The sequence below is a fragment of the Montipora capricornis genome, chromosome 1, assembly GCF_036669925.1.
Source record: "Montipora capricornis isolate CH-2021 chromosome 1, ASM3666992v2, whole genome shotgun sequence".
In the NCBI taxonomy this organism is placed as follows: Eukaryota; Metazoa; Cnidaria; class Anthozoa; order Scleractinia; family Acroporidae; genus Montipora; species Montipora capricornis.
Window position 1 is genome coordinate 37330345 of NC_090883.1, and position 24032 is coordinate 37354376.

Here is a 24032-nt window from a genome sequence, read left to right on the forward strand (position 1 = left end):
GATTCAGAAGTCAACAGCAAAGTCGAATACCGCTTCACGGAGGCAAACGACAAGTTTGCAATTTCTACTGACGGATTAATATCAACCAAAGTTTCGTTAACTTCAGTGCTTGGAACGTTCACAGATCACGTATTGGCATCCAACACAGAGCCTATGACTGTTGGCGGGACAGAAACCGATCAACGCCTGCGAGAAACAGAGGTGACAATTTATGTCACCGCTTTGAGACCTCCTGAATTTACAAAACAAGTGTTTAGAGGAAGTATCGCAGAAAACAGTAAACCGGGTAAGATCTGCACAGGAATTGAATCAGGCTTCGTAATATCACCTAAGTCGAAAAAGTTATGATAATCGCTTCATTGATTAACTAGGCGCTTGCTCATATAGCCCTAATAAGCAAGTGCTCAACCACTTAGGGAGACTGGAAACAAGCCACATGAAGGGATATAAAAAGATCATTTCGAAAGTTGGTTAGTTATGAGAGAGTCAAACTGGAGTTAATGTTAATGTAAGTACTTTGTGTATAGTGAAAGCGCACTTAGCTATCAAACAAGTTCACAGGTACCCCACTTTAAATAATCTGAAAGGAACTTAACAACCAACAAACTTAACAGAAACATGATTAAGAATCCCAACTGGAAGGAGGCAACCAGTTGGCTATTCACAAAGCGTGGTAGAGCTGAATCCGGGACAACCGGAAACAAATCCGAACCAGAGGTTAGAACGTGATTTGAACCCCGGGTGCCGCATGCAATCCTAACGCCCTAACCTCTGGACGCCGCCGCCTTCCGAGGAAATAGGAGTAGAGAAACAATAAACTCAACTCACATTAGACACTGAATCCCGAAGTCAACGATAAAAACCGAGGGCTATCACCACTGCGGCAACACTGCTCCCTATTTGTTCTTTTACGCACTCACTTGTGTTTGCTTTCAATCTTCATCTTTTACAATACTTTTAGCTGCTAAACGAATAAAGGAAGGACCACCACATTCAATTTTTTTTGGTACAATAAGATGGTTATTTAGTGAAATGACAGTAAAAAATGAGCCATAATCACTTCACAAACAAACCTCTCAACCCTAAAGTGGGTGGGTAGGGAGGGTGACAAAGGAAAAAACTTAACAGTAGAAATGTAACTAACTGTGAGAGATCGAGCAAATGATGACTGTACGTAATTATAGATCCTCTTCATAAAAAAATCATTTAACAGACACAGCTGACAGCAGACAAAAATATATCTCGCGTGATTGCGTCGAAGGCCGAGAACGAATTGTTCCATAAATTTGGAGGGCTCAAAATACTCGGAAGGGTACTGAAAACCGTGTTCCTATTTAGTTTCTGCTGCTTTTCTACCCTAAGATAAGCAAGATTATCACTAAATGATACTTCTTTATTTTTGCATTTTCCCGCAGATACGTTTATTGTGAAAATTGAGGCGAGGTCCCTGAATAACCAACAATTAAGATACGTCCCTCTCTGGACTTGGACTGAGGCTTCCGAATTTTTCCATATCGACCCAAACACCGGTGAAATCACGTCCGGAGGAAAATCGTTCGACTACGAAATAGGCGACGTGTTCAAGATGCAGTTCCGAGCTCGTGAGAGCGACGAACTGTTTTCAACGTGCCTTGTAGAGATAGAAGTCCAAGATTTAAATGACAACTCACCCAAGTTTTCATTAGAAAGTTATTCCGGCAGAGTTCCCGAAAATGTACCAAGGGGAACACCAGTGATTCGTGTTCATGCCTCTGATGAAGACAGTGGATTAGGTGCTGAGGTATGTATGCTAAGTGTGAAACTAAAAATAATATACTAAAAGGTGGCCTTACAACAGTAGAAGAGGCTACTCTGTCGCCCATCTCTGAAGCGCAAATGGCAACCATGGATATCTCATTCTTGAATAGGCAAGGTGGACTTAAATGATAGACTACCATGTTCCTTATGTTATTGCACAGTGTCCTACACAAGTGTTACTCGAGGGGGTCTTTCGTCTTTTTCGAAAGATTAGCCACCCTGCGAGCAGAGTCTCTTTAAAACTCACCAGAGGGCGGGCAAGAGAGGCTCCGCAGAAATCGTGTTAAGTCGCCGCAGCCCAAGTTTCTGGGCTAGTCACTCCAGTCTAACGTGTTTAGGTAGCGCGGGAATCACATTTTGACAAGGCGAAGGTCAAAATCGAGCCTTCAGTACGAAAATCAATATGGCGTCCAGGAGTGCGATCGAGCCGACTTGGCCTAGGTTGGAAACTTTTTCCAAGAAAGGGCTTGCACATACTCAATAAAGACTTTACAGGATTAATTTCTGCAGAGTACTTTCTTTCTAGTCAAGTAAAGAACTGCTCTGCTGGCAGGGTGAAGATTAGGGAGCTTAAGTAAGGAAGTCGACGACGGATGCGGGAACGTCATTTTAAAACGTAACCGTTCGCGTTGTTGTGTTCATTTCGCGATTAGTTTGCGTCGTTCGGCATGGCAAGTGTGTACTATTAACGTTGCAAGAATAAAATTTGTAGGAATGGTGAGGTTTTTTGGGAAGAAAATTAAAAATATATCGTTGGTTCCTCACGTCGTCTACACAACCTCTTTGTTCAATTCATTCTGTTGTCAGGACGAAGGACGCAAAGAAATGTGCCAAAATGTAAAACGCACTTGCAGGGCTTGCAGAGTATTTTTTTTTTGTTCATTAAGTGCATTGTTTTGTGTCGTTCTCGTAGCTGTAGTCGTCGTCCTTTGTAAGGGCTTATCTTTTATATACCGGACCCTGAATAATTAACGTCCATAAAACAAAAGAACAAAGCGAACATAACAATACCTAATCAACAAGGCCTAATCAGAATAACAATGGTTGTTTTGTCTTCCGCCATTTTGGTCCGGTATATAAAAGTCTACCCTTGCTAAGCCGATTTCCTTATTATTCAACAACTACGACGTCGACAAGAATGCTCTGTGAGCCCTGCAGCACGCACGTTTTACGTCAGAGAGGGATTTAGCATCGTGTTTGCTGCAAACGGCAAACGTCGAACTGAAATTTGCATTTTGCCAAAAATGGAAGAAACTTGTTTCAGTTGATATAAGCGCATTTCTTGCCTGTTAGCTCCAGACGTCGAGGAAAGTCTCAAAGGAACAATGGAAGTTATTCAAGAATAAGAGTCACAGTTTTCATGCTTTGCTCACAAGCAGCAGCCTAATAATAATAATAGCAATTTATTATATAAACACCAATGAAATACCAAGTTAGCTTTCGTGCGAAAACATATCTTCACACGTAAAAAGATCTCTGTTGCTATGGTTACACTGTAAAAATCGGTCCTCTCGATGCCTTTCGTGAAATGATTTAGTATTTCATTGGTGTTTATATAAAAAATATTTAGCATTGAGGCACTACTTGGGGGCACTGTACAAAAATCAAATCAAATCAACGCCTATCGAATCATAGGTTGGTTTTGCTGAGACGGGAAAACCAGATTACGCAGAGAAAAACCTCTCGATGCAGAGAAGAGAACCAACAAACTCAACCCACTTTATGACGCCGAGTCTGAGAATCGAACCCGGGCTACATCGGTGGGATGCGAGTGCTCTCACCGCTGCACCATCTCTGCTTCCTACCGCTTACCGTTTGCGGTTTCACGTAAAGGCTGTGCGATCTTTCCTTTGATACGTTTCTTTCCAGGTTTCCTCTGAACAACGATGTGAAATGACCGACATTGTTTTGAGGTTTTTTTGAGGACTTGAGCACCGGACGATATATTTTCAATCGTAAAGAGTACCTTCAGAACGTTCAAACCACGCTGAACTCTGGATAGTTGCTTCGCTTCATCCAGGACAACTGACTCGGAATCATCGCCAAAGGATTGCAATAATAACAAGTTTTATTATCAGATAACGTTCTTGTGGCCGAATCCGTCGCCGTTTTACCTTAATCTACTTGTTTTTTTTTTATTCTGGGAGACTAGTTTTCCCCTCGGTGAAGGTCGGGCATGTTTTCCAATAAAGTTGTCCAGTCCTCTATCGCCTACTCTCTGTGTTTTGAAAGACAGATGGTATCATGGTCATCTCCGTACTGACGTTCTTTCAAAATTTATTTTCAGGTAACATACGCCATTGAAGCAATCGATGGCGTTAATCACCACCGTTATTTCACAATAGATACTAATTCCGGGGTAATTAGTACTGAAGAAACATTTGATCGCGAAAATGCTGAACAGCAAACTTTTCTCCTCGTTGTGAAAGCCACCGACAAAGGCAATCCGCCCCTGAGTTCCCGAACTTATGTCACGATCATAGTCGTTGATGACAACGACATGGAACCGACATTTAAATCCGGCGATTATTCTTTAACAGTTAATGAAGATGTCCCCGTTGGAGAAGTAATTCATATCTTCACTGCTGAAGACGGTGATGTTGGTTATAACACCATTGTTAATTTCTTCATATCCAGTGGCAACGTAGGACAAGCCTTCGATGTAGTAAATAAGGTTTCGCCAAATCGAGGAGAACTTGTCGTTGAAAACAGCCTGGATTATGAAAGAACGAGAGAATACTCCCTTGTTGTTATTGCCACCGATGGTAGATCGGCCAGTCAATCCAAGACTGTGTCTATTCAGGTACTGATGAGGTTTCGCCTGCGATACAATCTTTCTTTTTCTAAACTCCTAAAAGGTAGATAGATTTAGTTTTTAGAATCTCTGTACGGTGGCCAATTTACATTATCAACTCCGTTGATAAAACCAAATTTTTGTACACTACTTCCCCACCGACGCAGCACCAACAGTTTCTTTAGAAACTACCCCCTTCATTCATTAGATTTCAAATCAGACGACCCTAAAGTGGATAATGTTGCCAAAAGCCTAAGCAACAATTTCACCGATTTGAGTGCGGAAACGTGAGCACATTTTGCACAAATGTGACCAAAAACGTAACAAAATTTAGCATGAACCAAGCGAATTTGAATACTATAACTTTGCGGAAAAGCCCTAAGACCGCAACCCTCTTCTACTCCACTTTCACAAAGGTCCTGACAGTTACGACGAGGCAAGCAATTGTAGTTTTTATACTAAAGACGCTTTATCCGCCCTGACAAACCTTGGGTCTTTCATTTTGTTTGTATTACTAAGTGAGACGTGACGAAGGATAATCCGTCTGAGACGAACATTAGCTAACATTTGCTGTGAGTCTGGCAAACATCTACTTCAGTGTGTCTTGGAATCTTGTCTAAAGTCAGCCACTTTGTTTCGTGAATTTCTGGCATTGGAACCTTTATGCTTTCCATTTTGCTCTTAGGTACTCGACGTCAATGATCACGCTCCAGTGTTTCGTAAGCTTCGTTACCATGAATCAGTAGAAGAAGGAACCCCGAGCAATGAATTTGTGCTTAGTGTGTCTGTTTTTGATATCGACACCACAAACGACGAAATTACGTATTTCTTGGACCGAGAAGGTCAGCGATACTTTACGATTGGGAGCAGGACTGGGGAGATAAAAACAGCACAGAGACCGCTGGACAGAGAAAAGACACCTGTTTTGAATTTTACAGTTTTTGCATCCGATGGAAAGAATACTGGAGAGGCTGGCGTCAAGGTGATTTATTAAAACAAGTAGATTCCATGTTGCCTTGCGTCTGTTCAGTAATAGATAACGAAGACGTCAAATTGTGCTAAGAACCAAAAGCGGCATACGAGATGATCGCCATTTGTGTCATTAATGTTCTTACCAAAGTTTGACGTCTTCTCAAATCAGTGACACTTTATTCTTACCACATTTTGACGTCATCTGTGACCTTTTACTGAACTGACGCATGTCAACATATTCTGAATTCATGAGAAGGTAGGAAGAATTCTGGAATTCACCACTTTTTCCCAGAATGCATCATAATTAGCCAGAATGCACTGCGCCATTCACCAGCCTTTGCCAGAATGCATTGCATTTGAGCAGAACGCCGCCAAATACTCTGGAGATTGCTTAAGCACGAGGTGCCGTAAATATTCGATAAAACAACACATCACGATGTAAGAGTGAAAACTTACAACAATGCCCAACCTAGATTAAGTCCCTCCCATATAAATCTCATTGCGCAAAGTTCTGCCACCAACGTTTCAGTGTTCAGAAACATGCTGTCAACTCCCATTCTTTCTTACACCTCTTTTCACAATTCTGCCAAATAATCGCCAAACTGCATTAAGCTTCCATCCATCAAACTTCCGAGGAAAAATGCCTTGTGCCTAACTCACTTTTATTATACATAACATGAGAACTTTATTCCATAAAGCTCATTTTTAGAAATCTAATAAGCTGTATAGGAAATCAGAATGGTGTACAGCTCTTTCACGTGTTGAAGTATAACCAATCAACTATAGCGTAAAGGCCTTTCCAAGCCAGTCACTCGTGCATCTCGTGCAAATCGTACTTTGTTATTGAATCACACAGTGACTAAAGGAGACTTTATCCTATTTATTGATATGGTACTTAACTTTTTTTTTAAAAAACTTTTGTAAGTGCATTTTTTCGTTCAGCACTTTATTTCCTTGATGTACATGTACTGCGATATTTTCCATTGCTGTTAAATTTGCATTTAACACAAACAACGAGTGAATAAAAAAATATATCGATCTCCTGGTAGCATCATGGCGGCGTGTCTTCGAACCGTGAAACAAAATCAAGCCTCATTTCTGAAGTCAAATCAAAATGCGTTCATTATTGAGTTTACTATGTAAAAGCAAATTGGGCGTACATCTAAATGCAGCTTTACGTGAACTGGTTATGTTTCAGTCTCACTGTGGTAACTAGAAAATAAAAAGAAGCAAACCAAGAATTGCATCACTCAAGACAAGGATTGGGTTCGTTTTTTTGGTTTACGAGGTGCCCTTAATGAAGAGGCTGGTTATTTTATTTTCACCAGAGTAATGTTTCGTTCACTTGTAACACGTCAGGTGTTACTCTCTATCAGGCTGTTGTCTTGGCAACATCTATCCCGGGTTCATTTGTCTCATACGATGTTTTTTTTCCCTTTCTTTGTTACAGATAACGGTGACTGACGTGAACGACAAAGCTCCGTATTTCCCAAACCCGCCATACATCGGCACTTTGGAAGAAAATGCGCCTCCTGGGACAAGTGTGACCGTGGTTCAGGCTGTAGATGAAGATGACCCTTCAAAACAAAGTGGAAACACGCAGATAAAGTATAGTTTAGATGACGACAGTGATGGGAGATTTGCAGTGGACGAAACGACTGCCCTCATAACAGCTTTAACAACGTTTGATCGGGAAGAAGAAGACGACGTTTATCACATCACCATTAGAGCGACTGACCAAGGGACACCTCAGCTAAGTGGAACCACGACCGTTACCATTCAAATACACGACAGTAACGACCATAGACCGCAGTTTTATCCCAAAGAGTACACGGCCTCGGTACCGGAAAACGCATTCCCGGGGCTCTACGTCACAGCCGTCAATGCTACTGATGACGACATCGGTTTCAATGCCGCGTTGGAGTTTACCATCGTGTCTGGGAACGTTCCGTATGCGTTTTATATCAATCCACTGACTGGTCAGGTATCGGTTTCAGGTGAATTGGATTTTGAATCAAATCCAAGTTACACTCTAAAAATAAATGTCTCCGACCTAGGAATACCTCAACAGACAAGCAATGAACTCGCCACCCTCCACATCAAAATATTGGATGCTAATGACCACCCTCCGGTCTTTTCCCCAGACGACTACAGTATATCAATTTTTGAGAATACAACCATTGAAACTTCTTTGTCGACTCTTATAACCATAGACGAAGACACCGGCATCGCAACGCCACTTTCTTTTGAAATATTATCAGGGGATCGGGCTGATGTATTCGACGTCAAACCGGATCCTAGTAACATACGACTGGGTATTTTATACACAACAGCGAGATTGGACCGCGAATCCGTAAACAGTTATACATTGGAAATAATCGTTAAAGATGAAGATGGACTTTTTGATACCTGTTCCGTAACAATTACAGTTTTGGATGTTAATGATAATGGGCCGCATTTTGTACCGTCTTTCTTCGTTGGAAGCATCTTGGAGAATATCGCGGATCCACAATTTGTCGTCACACTCAATGCCTATGACCCGGACGAGCCGTCAAATGGCTCTCCATTCTCTTACAGGATACTCAATGGAACAGTCAATGATAATTTCATTATAAGGCCAAGCACAGCAGATATATTCTCCAATGGAATATTTAGATATGAAGAAAAACGAGAATGGAAAATTTGGGTAGAGGTGACGGATAGTGGAAAGCCAGTCATGAGTAATATAACCACTGTATACATAAGGATAAGGGACTCCATCAATAATAATCTTCCTTTCAACGCTTCAATGACAATTATATTAAACGCGTATGAGGGGAAATTTGCAGGTGGCGAAATAGGTAAAGTTTATTATCAAGACGACGACTTCGAAGTGGATGAAAATGAGTACAAAATCTTCAGTCAGAATCCCTCGTCCTATTTCACTGTAGATCCAAAGTCCGGGAATTTGTCCGCACAGAAAGACATTCCTGAAGGGAACTATGGGCTTTTTGTGCAAGTTAAAGAGAAGCCCGGAAATGCGGGGAAACCTAAAGTTGTATTTTCTGCGGTTAATGTCATTGTCCAAAGCATTTCCGTTGAAGCTGTGCGCATGAGTACCACCATACAGTTTGTCGACATTCACAGGGCGGCCATATTGGTTGGTGACTACTATTCTCTTCTTAGTACCAGCTTACCTAAATTCTTTGCGGTCAATCTTGGTGGAGTTACAACGTCCTCAGATGTGTTGATATTCAGCATACAGAGGGATCTGGTGAATACCCAATCTATCAACGCGCAAATTGCAGTGAGAAACATGTATGCGTCTGGATTCATGACCTCAACAGAAGTTCTGTCAAAGTTGGCCGAAAACAGGGATTCTCTTCAAAATATTGGTAAGTCTTTGGTGAGGGATCTATGGGTGGAAAGGTGCATCTCTTCTTTTTTCATGAGTAAAAAAAATGGCGTCAGCCCTTTCTTGGAGACATACCAATACCAGAAAACATAGCCAGAGACCGTTGCCTTAAGACAAAGAAAGCAAAATACAATAGAAGAGGAGCTTGTGACACCAAAAACGTTTCGCTACACGATCGTGATTTTAAGAACAAGTGGCATGATTTGAAAAAACGAGCATAATCAAAGCATAATTTGGGCAAAAATGGGCACTGCTAGTAGCATCATATGCTACTTTTACTAGCATAAAATATAAAAGCCTATCTGCAACCAAGAAAGCGCACGAGAGAATGCTCTTGCTAAATGCAAAATTATCGATCATGCAAGGAAAACAATCACGCAACGTTTTTTTTTTCGCAAAAAATCTTGCAATAGCCGTGCTAAAAATGGTTACCATGGAAAACTGATGGGACGCGTTCCATCGCAGATTCAGACTTCTGGGTTGTGGACTTTTGGTTATAGGGATGTTAAACAGAGTGCCGCAAAGCAATACCAAAGTAATTGCAATGGCCAATCAAAAAAGACATAGAGCCAATCATCAGAAAAGCAGGCTGACGCCAAGCGCGGGAACTAAAAATGGGTGCAAGCATGTCGCAGTTGGTCGCTTCCGCTCTTTGCTTCTAATTGGATAAAAATATGGCGCGGGATTTTTAAACAATTACCGCGCACTAACTGGAAACCAAAGCAACTGCGAGATCAAACTGCGATTAATATTGATGTATTCATCAGTATTTTATCACTTGGCACAATCATAGTTAATGCATGGATATGGTTATGAAACTGGACAAGTTCCTTTGTTTCATGTTTTTGTCCGTATTTTTGGCCTTGACCCTGCACAAAACACGCCTTTTTTCGAGAAGATAACCAATCAAATCCTTCGATTAAATTATTTGCGAACCCGTGTGAAGCGAAAACAAAAGATTGTGCAGGGTCACGGTCAATTCAACATCGATTGCAACAACATTGCTCTCGCTTTTGAAAGTTCTAAGGTTTCATAACCAGTCCCTCGATTAACTATGGCACAATCAATTGAAAATCTCTCTACAGAAAAAGGAATTTGTCATTGACCTGATGAGTCGTTTTCCTTCAGGTCTTATCTAGTCATGGGGACTACTGGAGTTGTTGGGGTCGTAAGAACAGTATTTTTACTATTTTGTTTCAGGGTTAATGGTTGGTGCTTTTGGAATCGACAACTGTGCTAAAGAAGACAACAAAACCGGCATCTGCAAGAACGTGGTGAAAGCTGGTTACCCATTCACTGTTATCAGCGGAGACTACGGCCAATATCCTGCGCCTGCTGCTTCTGTGACGTTCGTTTCAATCAATCTAGAGCTCCTAGTCACTTATGACTCCGTATTGAAGTCCAGTGGAAAGACATGCGCAGACGAACCTTGCATGAATGAAGGGATATGTTTTGATGTGCAGCCAGAGGGTATGTACTACTTTCTATGCTTTTGTTATTCTCTTGACCCAACCATGTTTCCTTGAATACAAAGTGATGAATGACAATTTATTTCTAACCAACTGAATGCCACCATTTATTCACCTAGGATTCATATGCAAGTGTAAACACAAATCTAACGGTCTTGTCACCGGGCCTCTGTGTCAGGAAACGACCCGTACTTTTGAGGGAGGTCTGGGAACCTCTTACATCTGGCTCCCAACTCTTGTTGCTTACGAAAGGAGTGTGGTACAGATAGAGTTTACAACGACAGTAGCTGATGGCCTTCTTCTTTATCAAGGGCCTTTAATTAACGGTTCGTATTTTCATAATATTATGAATGTGTATCGATAGATAAAACAGAAACGAGAGGAATGAATGATGTCCCTTTAAAGGGACAGTTTCACGGTTTTGCGCATGTCCAAGCTTTAGCGCTAGCAGTTGTAAATTTTACGGTTTCTTACTGAACCAGAAGGTGTTAATAAAACACAGAGAGTATTAAAGCAAATACACAGAATGACTAAGGCCCAAAGTTGGTGGAAGACACTGCGGGTTTACACAGGAAATGTCGAATTTAGTTTTGATCTCGAATTTATTGTACGGGTCGAAAATTTATTCTACGCACGAGTTGCCATAACGCACGAGTAATCTATTCGCATGCAGTAGGTTCATAACACAAAGGAAATGATTACAAAAGTAATTCCAACGAGTAATCCATTACTATGGGATTGTTTCCGTTTCCTGCATCAGTGCTTTCGATTGTTTCAATAACAATGGAATTAAATGGGCTGACGTGACAGTTTGCCCATGCGCAGAGACGTGAAACTCTCCCTTTAAGTAACTCAACTTGTTTTGCAAGGGAATTCGATTAATTCGGCCCCATAGGAATTTTTCCGCATACGTGTTTTTATTTTCTCGTATGGGGTATATGGGCTTTTTTAATGCACAACTAAAAAACAAGAAGATTATATGAAGTAATAATGTTTACCACAAGGATGGCGTTCAAAGGGAAATGTACATCAAGTCCTTTGACAAAAGTGATGTACTGGTGCTTTCTCAACAGTCAAATCATTGTTTCTCTTGCAGTTCGACCCGGAGACTCACGTGATTTCATGGTCATTGTGCTGTACGGTGGGTTTATTCGTGTCGTCATATCCTTAGGGGCCAAGCCTCTAATACTCACTATGTCACGTGGTCCCAGATTAGATGATGGTGATTGGCATATTGTTGAAGTCCACCAGGAGTTAAAGGTATTATTAGGAGCATCTAACGCACTGGCTTTGTCAGTGGCCCATAAGCAGAGCTTTTTGAGCAGCAGGCGTGGCTCAGTCTTTCGGAGCAAGAGGTCCCCGGTTCGATTCTCGGTGACTTCAACGTCTGTTTCAACTTTCCTCTGAAAGTTCTCTGAGGTAACTACACGTAGCCGCCACAAAGCGAGGGAAAATGTGCACGCGCGAGCCACAATTGGTTTTGGTTTCACTTCTGACTGGTTGAAAAAGTGGCGCGAGAACTTTGAACCAATCACTAAGTGAATTCGCTGATTACTTTCGACACTCAATTGAAAACGTTTCTAGCACTTACCCAAGCGCTGGAAACAGGTAGCAAAATGCTTACACTTAACGAGGCACTTTGGTATTAGATATCAAAATTGGGCGTACATCTAATCAAGCGCATTTCTGGACACAAGTGCACAAACAAAGGCATTCTTAGGCTTGTTCTTCTTGAATAAGATTCGATTCCTACAAGTGACCATGTGTTACGAGTGATGGCTTTAGAGTGCATGGCCTGGAAAGCCTGGTTTCGGAGAGAAAATCGACCTAAAAGTAAAAACTTGTTCACCAACACAGGAATACAAAAGTTATATTCGAAACGACTTTTGGACCCTCCTTCTCTCTTAAAAAGACACAAATAAACATTCATCCAATCAAAGGACTTTGTTTTTCCGACGACTCTAACGTTGTTGATTAGGTAATGTGGACCTGCGCATTAGCTTCGCATATCGGTTACCCCGTAACGTGCTTTATGGCCTGAGTTATTACAATGTTTTATCTGATGATCAATTAAATTGTTGTCTCTGTGAGCTCTGAGCTACGTTACTACGACTGTAAAATAACCTGCAGTATTGTTTTTCCCGATGAAGCCCATTTCTTGTGATGTCAGTTGCGCATAACAAAGAAACCTCCTGTGTTGTTTGCAGTGACGTGACGCGTGGGTTCTCCAAATTATGAGATCTTGGTATTATATCAGACACACCAAATGTATTATCTACTGCACTGAATTTTTATAACCTCCCCCATTTTAATAAATATCTATAGCCTGATTTTTAATTTATTCGAGCCACTAAATTCGAGCTCACGGTAAAGACGAAATCAAGAGAGCAGCGAGAAAATATTAACTTTATTTTTTACACAGGTTTTCACGGTAATTATTGACCGTTGCAAGAATGCACGATTGATTCAACTGGGTGATAACTTGGTAGAGGATGAAAGTCTATGCAAAATAACTGGAAAAGTCAGGGGAGACAAATAGTAAGTATAGGTTTTTTTAAATAGCCCCGCTATCATCCAACGCTTGTTTGTTTGTTTGTTTGTTTATTTATTTATTTATTTATTTATGGTTTTATGTTGCTTGTTTGATGTTTGATGGGTTACATATTAACCGTGACTGGGAACGGAGAGGGGGGGGGGGGGTTAGGGGTTTTTAACCCACGACAGACTACCAATCCGGCGCAAGGGATAAGCTCCGGCATTGAATGATCCTTCGTAGCTACTGAAGTGCTGATATTTTTACTTCCTACTTGTTGTACGACTTATCGGCCCAAACGAATTGTAATATCCCAATATTATTAAACGTACATTCATGACTAATATCTTTCACACGCCCTAAGGGCACATCGCTAAACAGAATGTAGTTGTGCTGCAAACCGGCATGTTACAGTTCCTATTTTGGCCGAAAATTGAACGTATCAAACTAGTAATTAATTGCCTCTTTTTCTTCGCATTGGGGACGTAAGTCCTGCGTACCGTATATTTCAAATGTAATTCATGTTTTTCAGCTACTTGAACAGCCTTTGGCCGCTTCAAGTTGGAGGAGTTGAAAATCCTGGCATTTCTTATCCTAAGCTAAACTATACTGGCTTTGATGGGTGCATACGCAAGGTAATCAACAATCAACACTTTTATGACCTCAAGACGCCGCTTAAGGTGGTAAATTCACCGGACGGCTGCCGTACTGCTCGTAGCTGTCCGTACTGCAACAATCACGGATACTGTGAACCGTCCCTGGCAAAGAGGAGCGTGTGTGTTTGCGATGTCGGGTATTCTGGTGCGGACTGTTCGAAAAGTAAGTTTGCATTGTAATCAAGTCATAACCTCTCCACAAGAGCATGATAATTAACAATTATTCCATGAGCGCCCGTTGGATATGAGATGGTAAATAGCCAGCTAGGTGCGTAGCGCCGAGTTGGTTCCAATCTCACATCCAACAAGCGCGAGCAATGTGATGCTCGCTCAAAAGTGTCCTTTTACATCTAACCACAACCCTAACCCTATTTTCACAAGGAAGATGAGGGGAAGTCGACATCATGGAATAGGATCCATAGTATTTGCTTGAAAATATTGTGAGTTGACATTTGAAGTCAAGATACCTATCAAGAGGCAAAAAATTGAAAGCAGCTCAAACCTTATGTGTTTGCTTTCAGTTGCCAGTTGTATAAATCTCCTTTACACAGATCACAAACGCTTGGCAGAAGCCTAAAGCCATCACACGAATAGAAGCATATTCAATTGCTTACTCTTTTTATTTCATTGTACAGCCTCCGTTGGAAACCACTACTTGGAAAACAGTTATTCGCAGTACTCTGTAACAGCATGGAGTTCATCATCATCGTCATTATCATCATCATCGAGACAAAGACGGGAGGTCGCTTCACCACAGTCGATTACAAGTGAATATTTTACTAATATCGCACTGAAGATGAAAGCAAAACCAGGAACCAATGACAGCCTGATATTTCTGTCTACCAACAGCCTTGGAACGGAGTTCGTTCGGGTCGATGTAAGTTCAACTTTGGAATGAAAAGTAACGACAGCCATATGTGATCCATGCTTTCCTCTTCTCCTTCTTCTCCATCTGCTTCTTCTTACTCTTTTTCGTCTTCTTGATTGGCGCTAAACATTGAAAGAGGAGTTCTTGGTATGCTCTCGAACATTCGACTCTTTTAATGTTAACTGTTGCCATCTTTTCTTTCTGGAAGATTTATCGGTCCCGGTGGAAATGGTTGCTAAAAACTAAAGTTTCGAAAATGTGAGTGAATGTCATCTTCAGACTCAAGTATGTCGTTTCTATGTTAAAACATTTTTCACTTTCAATTTTTTTTTGTCTTTGTTGGTTTGGATTTCATTTCAGCTTCATGATGGAAAAATTAGATGCATCTTCAGACTTGCAGGCAGGACAAAAATTCTCAGGCTTCAGGGAGTGAACGTTACGGATGACAAATACCACACGATCATTGTGGAAAGACTTGGGAACTATGCAACGCTGCAAGTGGACTACGCTGGCAAAGTAGAGGGAAGTACTGGTGGATCGAATCATCTCATGAATCATGGGGGAGGAGCTCTTTTTGCAGGTCAGTGCCTGGAGGGGTGGGGTAGGGAACGGTAAGGCAAATATCAACAAACAGCAACAACAATTGCTTTTATACGTTAATAATATTTATTTACAAGTCATCCACGCAAATATAGCAAAGCTAATCGAGTCCCATTCCTGAGTTGCTGCATGCCTGAGTTTCAAGGCGAGTCCTGGTGCACAACCTTTCAAATGGAAATGAGTTGCGTATTCTTATGCAAATCAAACTCATTTCCCTTTCAATAGCTGAGCACCAAGACTCACTTCGAAACTGAGACAAATGGCCTATCACATTGGTAAGTATTGAAAATTCTCTGCGCTGATTGGTTGCCGTTGAGGGGATTATTACGCGATAATCACCATATTCACCGAAGCGGTTTTTCAAAATGGCCGCAAGCTGTTCTGTCGAGGTGATAGACGAAGGCATTGGTTGTTTTAAAGAAAATGCTTATTTTTCAAATAATAACCTAGTATGCAATTATACTTAAACAATTATTCATCTCAGGCTTGGTAAATCAAAACCTCGACTTCGTCTCGGTATTATTAACTTCGTGTTTGGTTTGAAAAGTGCATTTTTTTCAAAATTAAAAATAAGTTAATGATTGAGTTAAGATTTATCTTTGAAAAATATCTGGCGTTATGATATGATGTTATTTGACTCTCGACAACTGATCTAATCAGAAGAAATGAAGTGAAAAATGCAATTGTAATCAAGATAAGAGTTCAAGAGCTAATGTCGGAAAATTGTCGTTCCTTTCAAAGTCTTTTTCCAATGGAAATTCAGTTCCTTTGAGAGTGGGCAGGTAATCGATCTTGAGAGTCAAAAATAAAGTGTTGAGAAAGTTTTAAGGGTGAAACTTGAGCTATCGATGTTCCCTTTTCTTTTCTTTTCTTTAAATCATCTCCAATTCCGCCACGGATAACTGGGTCGCTTTTTAAACCTTTCTCCTTGTAGGTGGAATAAGACGAAAGACGGCTCTTAAAGTCATGCAGGCAATTGTGAAAAGCCATGGGAAAGCTATCGTGCAAACAGCATCTGGAAGCCTTATATCAACGTATTCATCGTTTTCCGGCTCTTCTTTGTCAGGAGTCAGCTTAATAACTATAAATGATAAAGGCGATGTTCGGGTGAAAAAACTTAAAAACGCAACTTTGATTAGGATGTACCAAAAGCATACTATTCGATCTATTCATAACGCAAGCTCCCAGAGAGTGGTCATCGGAAGTGCTGGTGTGAGCGTCACACAGGTGCGCGTTGGAAACAACAGCCTGCAAAGTGTCCAGCAGATATTGCAAAGGCGACATCAGCAAGATGTTGGCGCAGGTGTCAGTGGTGCAACTTCTGCTGCTAATGGCGGGAAAGTGGCTCTGACCAGCGGAAATGCGCAAGTCTCTGGCAGCAAAATTAAAGGAGTTGGTAACTATGGCTCAGTTCTCGCACTCAAGCAAACTGGAAGTGGTCAAACGGCAACACGAGAAGACGTCGATGAGTCCTATGGCGGTAGGTCAAGTATATCATCGTCTCTTATCCTGTGCAGCTGTATTGCAAGCATGTAACATGACTAATCTGCAGAAAATTTAATATTTTTGGAATAAGTAAACGATGAATTATAACTGAGCGAATGCATAAACACACGAGGCCTTGATGGCATTTTAAGTGGTATTTTTGAATAAGATAGAGACTTGCTTCAGAAAGTTCTTTTGTCGAAGCGATAAAAGAGTTAGGCATGCCTAACATGGCAGAACTTGCCTGACGAGGCTGAGTTTTCAGCGAAATTTATTGCAGTTTTTAAAGCGGTTTTTATAGATATACACATTTTTAAGTTTTAAGTGTATTAACTCCAAAATCGTGCGACAAAAGAATAACAAAGACAGAGAATGTCAAGCAATTACCGATAGAGACTTGATGGCTGGTTTGTGTTTGGTAGCACAAAGCTTAGATTCGTGGTTCGTCTCTATGCAATGATTAAAGAAAATACAAATTCAGTGATAGAAAGGTACATCGTTTTTGGATTCTCAGGTTGTATACCGCAGAATCGCCTGAACAACTTTGACTTGGATGACAGAAGTACAACTCAGGTAAAAGTAGAGCGACAAAATGTCATATTTGGTTGTCCATGCGAGAAGGGAGAGTGTGCCAATGATGGCACATGTACGGCCACCAACCTTACTACACCATTGGTTAACTACACAACCCCATGGATGGCGTGTAAGTGTGTCGGACAATGGTCTGGACCGCTATGCCAAGAGTACGAGGAAGACGAGCAAGGGTTTGCTCCACGTAAGTAATATGCAATTCTTTGTTTGCATCCACGTGATGAGACGGTCATGTTAGTGTACAAGACAATAGAAAATTCCCAAAAGACATTCTATTGCATTGTTCTGTACACCAATATGGCTGCCATGACGTCAGATGCAAACCACCAATTGGGTGCTAATTTCAATGGGGAGCTTAAGCACGCGAAGTTTTTGCGCCTCGGCCGGCAACCGGAAGTGGGTTGTTTTCTTTGAACTCGTCTTGATAATAACACATTAATTTTACATTGTTAAGTATATTTTCACAGTTGGAGACTAATGTCCTTGTACTCCAAATGTTCACTTCCGGTCACCGGCCGCGGTTCCAGCAAAACCCTCGTGAATGTAAATTTACGCATGACGTGAAATGTAGGTGAACCACTTCTTGTTAAACATGTTGAAACCGTCGGGGTGAGTTGACAAAACTTATACCGCTCGCGGAAAAAACCTTAATATCTGGGAAGCCGTTGTTCTAGTTGCCTGGCCTGAATAGACGAAAAGGAAAGTAACTTTATTTAAGTGTTTAGTCGTTCTAGTGCTGGAGCACAAATTGGGGACACTGTAAACTGAAATTAACAATTAACACAAATCAATTCACGAAATGACAAATGAAAGGAAATCAGAGGTACAGACTGGAATAGTACCTATGACCTCCATTATTCCAGTCTTGAGCTACAAGAACCCCTGGTAAATGGAAGCTATTGGACTTATGCGAAAGCCTTAACAAACTCGGCTTTGGTGATGCTGTAGGTCTGTAGTATAGCCCCTGGTAAACGACGAAGATAATGAATCTTACATAAAAACATTGTTATCAACTGCGGCATAAACTGACTTAGATGTACTGAGGATGGATCACAGCTGGGTCAGACATCTCTATGTTAACTTCATATGTTAACGTTACCTTGAAAATTTCATCTTCAGAAAGTATTGAGCTTGGGGTGTTGACTAGTGTGCCAGGCTTAAAAGTTTTGCCAGCATTTTGCTTGGGATGCTAGCCTTGAATTTATTTCCTTTCCAAAAGTGCAGCAGTCGGCAATCTTTTTTTTGATTAAGGACTTCTTTGTTGCTGTTTATTTCAGCTGTTAGAATAACAGATGGCTCATCTTGGATCTGGGACGCTGTGCTTGCTTTTCTTCTTTTCCTTCTTATCCTTCTGATCTTACTTGGTATTTATTTGCTCTGCGCAAGATGCAAGGGAGATGCTGTGGACGGGACGGTGCCAACCAAAGCACCCGCGGGACACGGGACAATTCGGTCATACGCGGATGTAGGAGCTGGTGAAGAGGACAACAACGACTACGACCTACGTCATCTCATGACGTACATGTATACGGGGAGAATCTGCGAAACAATGGATCTGGACCATAGTCATGAATATGCAAGTATAAGAATTTATTCAGATGGTGGCGTGCAAGGAACAGATAATAATGAATATGATCTCAAGCATCTGATGTCCCACACGTAAGTCATAACGTATTTTAGGTTCGCCGGATGTTGTTCTGTTTTTTATTCTTTTTAATTTATTGAAAACGTCGCTTCTCGTTGCACCTCGAGGCAACTCAGTAGATTGCATAAACGTCACCATTAGGGTAAGAACGTTTGGTTTGTTATTATTCCCTTTAATGTTTTCCAGTAAAATGATGTGTCTTGCCGGGCACTAAATGTAATCTTCAGTACATCGGGGAGACCAAACGTCGTCTTAAAGACCGCTTTAATGAACATAGGCGACCTATTATAAGCCCCTTTTGTAGTTATACCCCCACTGCGGTTTCACGACACTTCCTGACCAGTGGTCACGCGGAGGATCACATGATCCTTATACCGCTCGAACAACTACACACTAGTCGTGACTCCATCAGAAAGGCTCGTGAGGCATTCCTCATACACAGAGGAAAAACACTGGAGCCTGCAGGCCTTAACAGAAGAGATGAAATGTAATTTAGTTTAGCTACCTTTTAATTTTCTTTTGTTTTTTTCATCTTGTTATCATGTATTATTCTCTCTCCTCTTTTTTATGCATTTCCGTTTTTATAACACATCACGTAGCATTTTTATGTCATTTCCGGTAAATATAAAGATCTTGTTACTAGCATTTATCCATTCAATAAACCTGAAGAAGGCTGGTGTTGGCCAGCCGAAATATTGCAAGCAACAACGCCTATGTTCACGTTGTCTTGACCAACCTTTGCAGGATATTTTCTATATATTTTCAGTTAAGTGGAAGCTACACAAGAATTACAAACACGCAATAAATAGAATCCATAATCCAAAAGTTTCGTTGTATCTCATGGGGCCTTTGCCCATCAATTTAAGGTATTATCTAAATTTAGAATACTGGTCCCGGCAAGTAGTGACCAATCAGATTGGGCTTGATGACCACGAGGTCTGTGATTGGTCCGCAACCAAAGGGATTGCTGGTGCTAGACGCAAGTTCAATTGCAAGTTTATCGATAGGATAATGAAAACAAGTCCACGGTTAGAATATACTAGTTTTGCTTCACTCCCGAAAAATGTTTGTTTACAACAGCTTTATCTTACAGGAATCACGTGACTACAGAAAAGGTCCTCGAAAAGCCTCTAGGAACAAACAACCAAGCCTTCCATTCATCAACAGCCGCAGTGTCATCCAATTTGCATTCTATGATAGTTAATCACGTGACGCGAGCTGACAGTCATCCATCCCTGTCAAATGACGAGGTGCGTTCATTCCAAGATGAGGGACTAGACTCTGATGTGGATGATTTGAGCCAGCTGGACAGCGGAGAAGAGGGGGATTCAGACAATGCAGATGATTGGGACAGTCATTTTATATCACTTGGACAAGTCTGAACAATTCAGTTGGCTGACTGGGTGTCCGTCTGTTTGAGTGACTTACTGACCGACTTACCTACCAAACGGCAATAACTCACTGAATTAGTAAGTCGTCGTCATCATCTTTGACAGATCGAAGCATTTCTGATCACTCAGAATATGGAATACGAAACTTGCTGACTCAGTGATCAAGCGGACTCAAATCAAACCGATTCTTATTCCGATTTCCTCTTTGATCAAAAGGTTAATTCATCTCCATTCAGAAAATGATCAAGCTTTTGCAGTCAAATTTTACGACGAAATGAATGGTATGGAATAAATACGAAAAGCAATCATTTCCCTGTGTGTTGCCATTATCATGAAGGCCTCTGTAATGTAACAATCCTGTCGATTAGCCAAGAAAGTATTAGTGGAAGCTAAAGCTGTTGTTTGACATAAATCATTATTGAACTTACCCAAAACACGTGACAATGTGCATAGTAATAGAATTTTATTTCCAGACGATTGACTGACTGAACAAAACGGCCGCCTTTGCCTAATATACATATACTTTATATTCTTGGCAAGAGTGGGGCGAATTTACAAGCACTTAGCTATTCTAACAGCTGCAAATTTTCACCAAATACTCGCGGTGTTAAGCCAAGGACTGTAAATAAATTTTTACAACAAGCTAGCATTCTTAATTTTACCCCATGTGTGTAGAAATCTTTTAGCAGCTGATAGCCTGTTAATTTTCGTCCTGCCAAAAGTTTTCTGGAGCCACTTGAATCAAGTGTCGGTGATTTGCAACCAATTCCTGTAGACACATGTAACAATGGTGTAATTTACAACTGCTGGTAGAGGAACAGAAGAAGCTAATGAAGCACTTATTGTTGTCGCCCACCAAAAACGATGAGGATGAAGAAACGTGGAACTCTAGGTTATATTCAGACTATTACTTTACTGAATTGTGGGTCAGTAATGAATTTTATGAGTATTTATCTACTTTTTGTTCCTGGTTACTGAATAAACATCCTTTCGTTGGCACTTGTTTGATAATATTCCTGTTAGAGGTGCTTATATATGGTGCTGTCCCGTACTAGAACCCAGGCCACATTGGAGATCGGTGAAATATCTTTTCATTCCTCCGATCTTGTTCCCTTTTCAACAGAATGTCTCGGTTTGATCGCCAAGAAGCATCGGTAAAGAACTTGAACAAAAGTAAATAATTAGCTCCAGTAAAAAATATGATAGGGTAAAAAAGAGAGCTCCCTTGGCAAGGGAGGAACGATTTCAGTGTTTCCTGCCCCCACAACTTGAAACCCACGTTCTCCTTATTTTTAGCCACCAATCACGCAGGTTAACGTTAGGCCAAACTGAAAAGGGTCAAACACTGAAAATGTTTTCTCGTCTTACGAAGATTATAATCAAACCACTCAGCGAAGATCTTTTGTGAATAACAATTTTTTTTCTCTAATTAAAGGCATACTGGATTTCCAAATTATAGAAATTGCCTTTCCGTGCAGCAAATGACGCCATGTTTCTTAGCTGAGTGTAATTCTTTATCAATCTGCGATCGGTCCAAAGTCGTTAGCATCATATAATGCCTATTATAGAATGTGTTTGACCTCCGTAGAAAACTTGCTGGAAACTTGCTTGAACATGATCATGGAGTCAATAATTTGACTTCCACTGGATATGGACAATATATACCTGGGTATGTGTTTGCGTTTTAAGACTAAAATAATAATAATAATAATAATAATTTTAAAATTTATAGCACGCAAATATATATATAAATATAATCACAAGCGCGATAAAAATAAATAACTTAAAAAATGGTGTGGATGAAATATACATTGAATACAAAGCGCGTAAATAAGGTTGAAGTACTGTATGTATGCATAAATAACATTAAAAGTATGTATTTAAGTTACTAATTATAAGTTACATTGAAAAATAGTCTTAAGCGAAGATTTAAATTTGCTAAAATTAGTTTCGTTACGTATATACAATGTTCGGCAATTTGTCCCATAGTGCTGGAGCTGCCATTCAAAGAAGCGATCACCCAGTGTCTTTTTTGACTTAATATATGATATCAGAGGAAGTCCATTGTTGGACCGTATATTATATCTAGACAGTTCCTCCATTGTTACAAGTTTCTTTAAATAGTCAGGAGACGGTCCATGCAATATGGACAAGAAGGACAGTATTTTCCCGCCAGTCAGGCTTAGCGAGGTAAGCAATTGTGCCGGCCTGTATTGGGACTCCGACCACATGGAACTCTTCGCTAAGTTGTTTAGGAATACTTGTTGAAGAGCAATGTACGAGGCAGGGACGTGGCACTAAAAGATCCATCAATCAATCAATCCATCATGATCATGACTTTGGCCATTTTTCTGCTCTGGATTCACGTACTGCAACAAAGCGGTTGAAGGCAAGTTAAATTACGTTTCTGTAACTTACCAAAAATTAACTTCATCTGTAATGGCATGCCGGCCGGCTGGACCAGTGCGACACGTTAAGTTATACAGGAAATCTTGTTGAAGAACAATACTCAAACCAGGGACTTTATTATTTCCTTTCAAATCAGTTATGTGGGACAGATCTAGATGCAAACTCGCATCCGGTCAAAGTACAATCACCTCAGAAAAACCAATAAATAAATAAATAATTTTTCTCCCCGAAAATGATTTGTGCAAAATACTTATTATCTAATTTACAGCATTGCCGTAGCTAGCGGATAATAGCTCCTGTAGTTATTCGGAAATTCGAGATCAAATAAAGCTTATGCCTGTATGTGTGTTACCTTTAGCAGGGCGCATGCGCACACTTTGTAATCTGCGACTCCAGTGCTTACCATATGACAGATAAATGACTTTTCCCTTGAATATATAATCCATCTAATTCTAATATTGACAAGGGCGGTTTGGAGCTGTGAGTAGGCGTGGGATTTGTCACATATGGTTTAGGGGCCGACATGTCTCTCCCTCGATGCCGTACCGGGAGGCAAGGTCGGTAGCAGAAAGCAGCGAAGGGCCAACTGCGTCCAAAAGCGATCGCACGGGCCGAAATCCCGGGATGACTCGTTTGGTACGACGCTCCAGCGCCGGTGTCTGGAGGTACTGCGTTTTTCTCTCTTGTTCAAACATTCCGTCAGCGCATGCGTAAATGTTCTGGCTCTCCGATACCTAGCGTGTAGTAGTAGCCTTTTTTAATCTCTGTGGTCTTTATCCGCTGACTCAGAGTCATACTGGTGGGTATCATATACTACGTATCCACCCACACTACATATTTCCACGTCTGACCAAATTAATCGTGGTCCTAAAAGGCTAGAAGAGTTCCGTAGTGTTCGCATGAGGACAGTTCTGTAAGTTCTTTACTCAGTTTTGAATTTGTGCCCCGCATACGCAGCCCCCTAAACTCTTTTTGCATACCCTCGTCGTCCGAAAGGATGCCGCCGAGAAGTTGGACGTTGGCGACATCCATTTCGTCCAGGTTCGGGTAGACGTCGTTGTCCATCGTGTGTTGGTAGCCGTACGGGTACGTGATGGCCGACGTCGGGTCCGGCACACGGTTGTCGAAGACTAACTGGTAGTATGTCGGCGAGCCGAGTATGGATGGCATGGTGTACTCTTTGGATGATCTTGCACGCATGATGGATGCGCGTTTTGCGTAGTGCCAGACGTGCCTCCAAAGGGTGGCGGAGCTCGTCCAAGGTGTTTGAATCTTGTAATTGAGCTGCTTTCACGTTCAAACCGCGGATTTAACATACCTCTTTCTTATCGTTAGGCTCGATTTTTGCCGTTCACTCGAGTTCGGGTATCCTCCCCGAGAAGAGACGGCTGGACTCGTGAGCGATAGATTGTGTCTGTGATGTAATTA

At 41.1% G+C, this 24032-nt stretch overlaps 2 protein-coding genes across 2 annotated transcripts in view; both read left to right on the forward strand.

The window, feature by feature from the left end:
* The window catches only part of LOC138014755 (protocadherin-like protein), a 15984-nt gene extending 1792 nt beyond the window's left edge, over positions 1–14192 (forward strand). Inside the window, exons 3-12 of the mRNA XM_068861778.1 lie at positions 1–286; positions 1416–1780; positions 4085–4600; positions 5277–5573; positions 7014–8937; positions 10158–10427; positions 11523–11686; positions 12849–12964; positions 13492–13778; positions 14137–14192. The exon at positions 1–286 is cut by the window's left edge and continues 136 nt beyond it. Coding sequence (XP_068717879.1) covers positions 1–286; positions 1416–1780; positions 4085–4600; positions 5277–5573; positions 7014–8937; positions 10158–10427; positions 11523–11686; positions 12849–12964; positions 13492–13778; positions 14137–14192 — 4281 coding nt within the window. The remainder of the gene's footprint in view (positions 287–1415; positions 1781–4084; positions 4601–5276; positions 5574–7013; positions 8938–10157; positions 10428–11522; positions 11687–12848; positions 12965–13491; positions 13779–14136) is intronic.
* Positions 13640–21191, forward strand: LOC138053275 (protocadherin-like protein). Its single transcript, XM_068899932.1, has 7 exons — positions 13640–13778; positions 14251–14492; positions 14844–15063; positions 16018–16563; positions 17083–17343; positions 18437–18818; positions 19898–21191. The coding sequence occupies exons 2-7, from the start codon at positions 14412–14414 to the stop codon at positions 20184–20186; spliced, it is 1779 nt and encodes a 592-aa protein (XP_068756033.1). The 5' UTR covers positions 13640–13778; positions 14251–14411; the 3' UTR covers positions 20187–21191.
* Positions 21192–24032: the final 2841 nt, after the last annotated feature.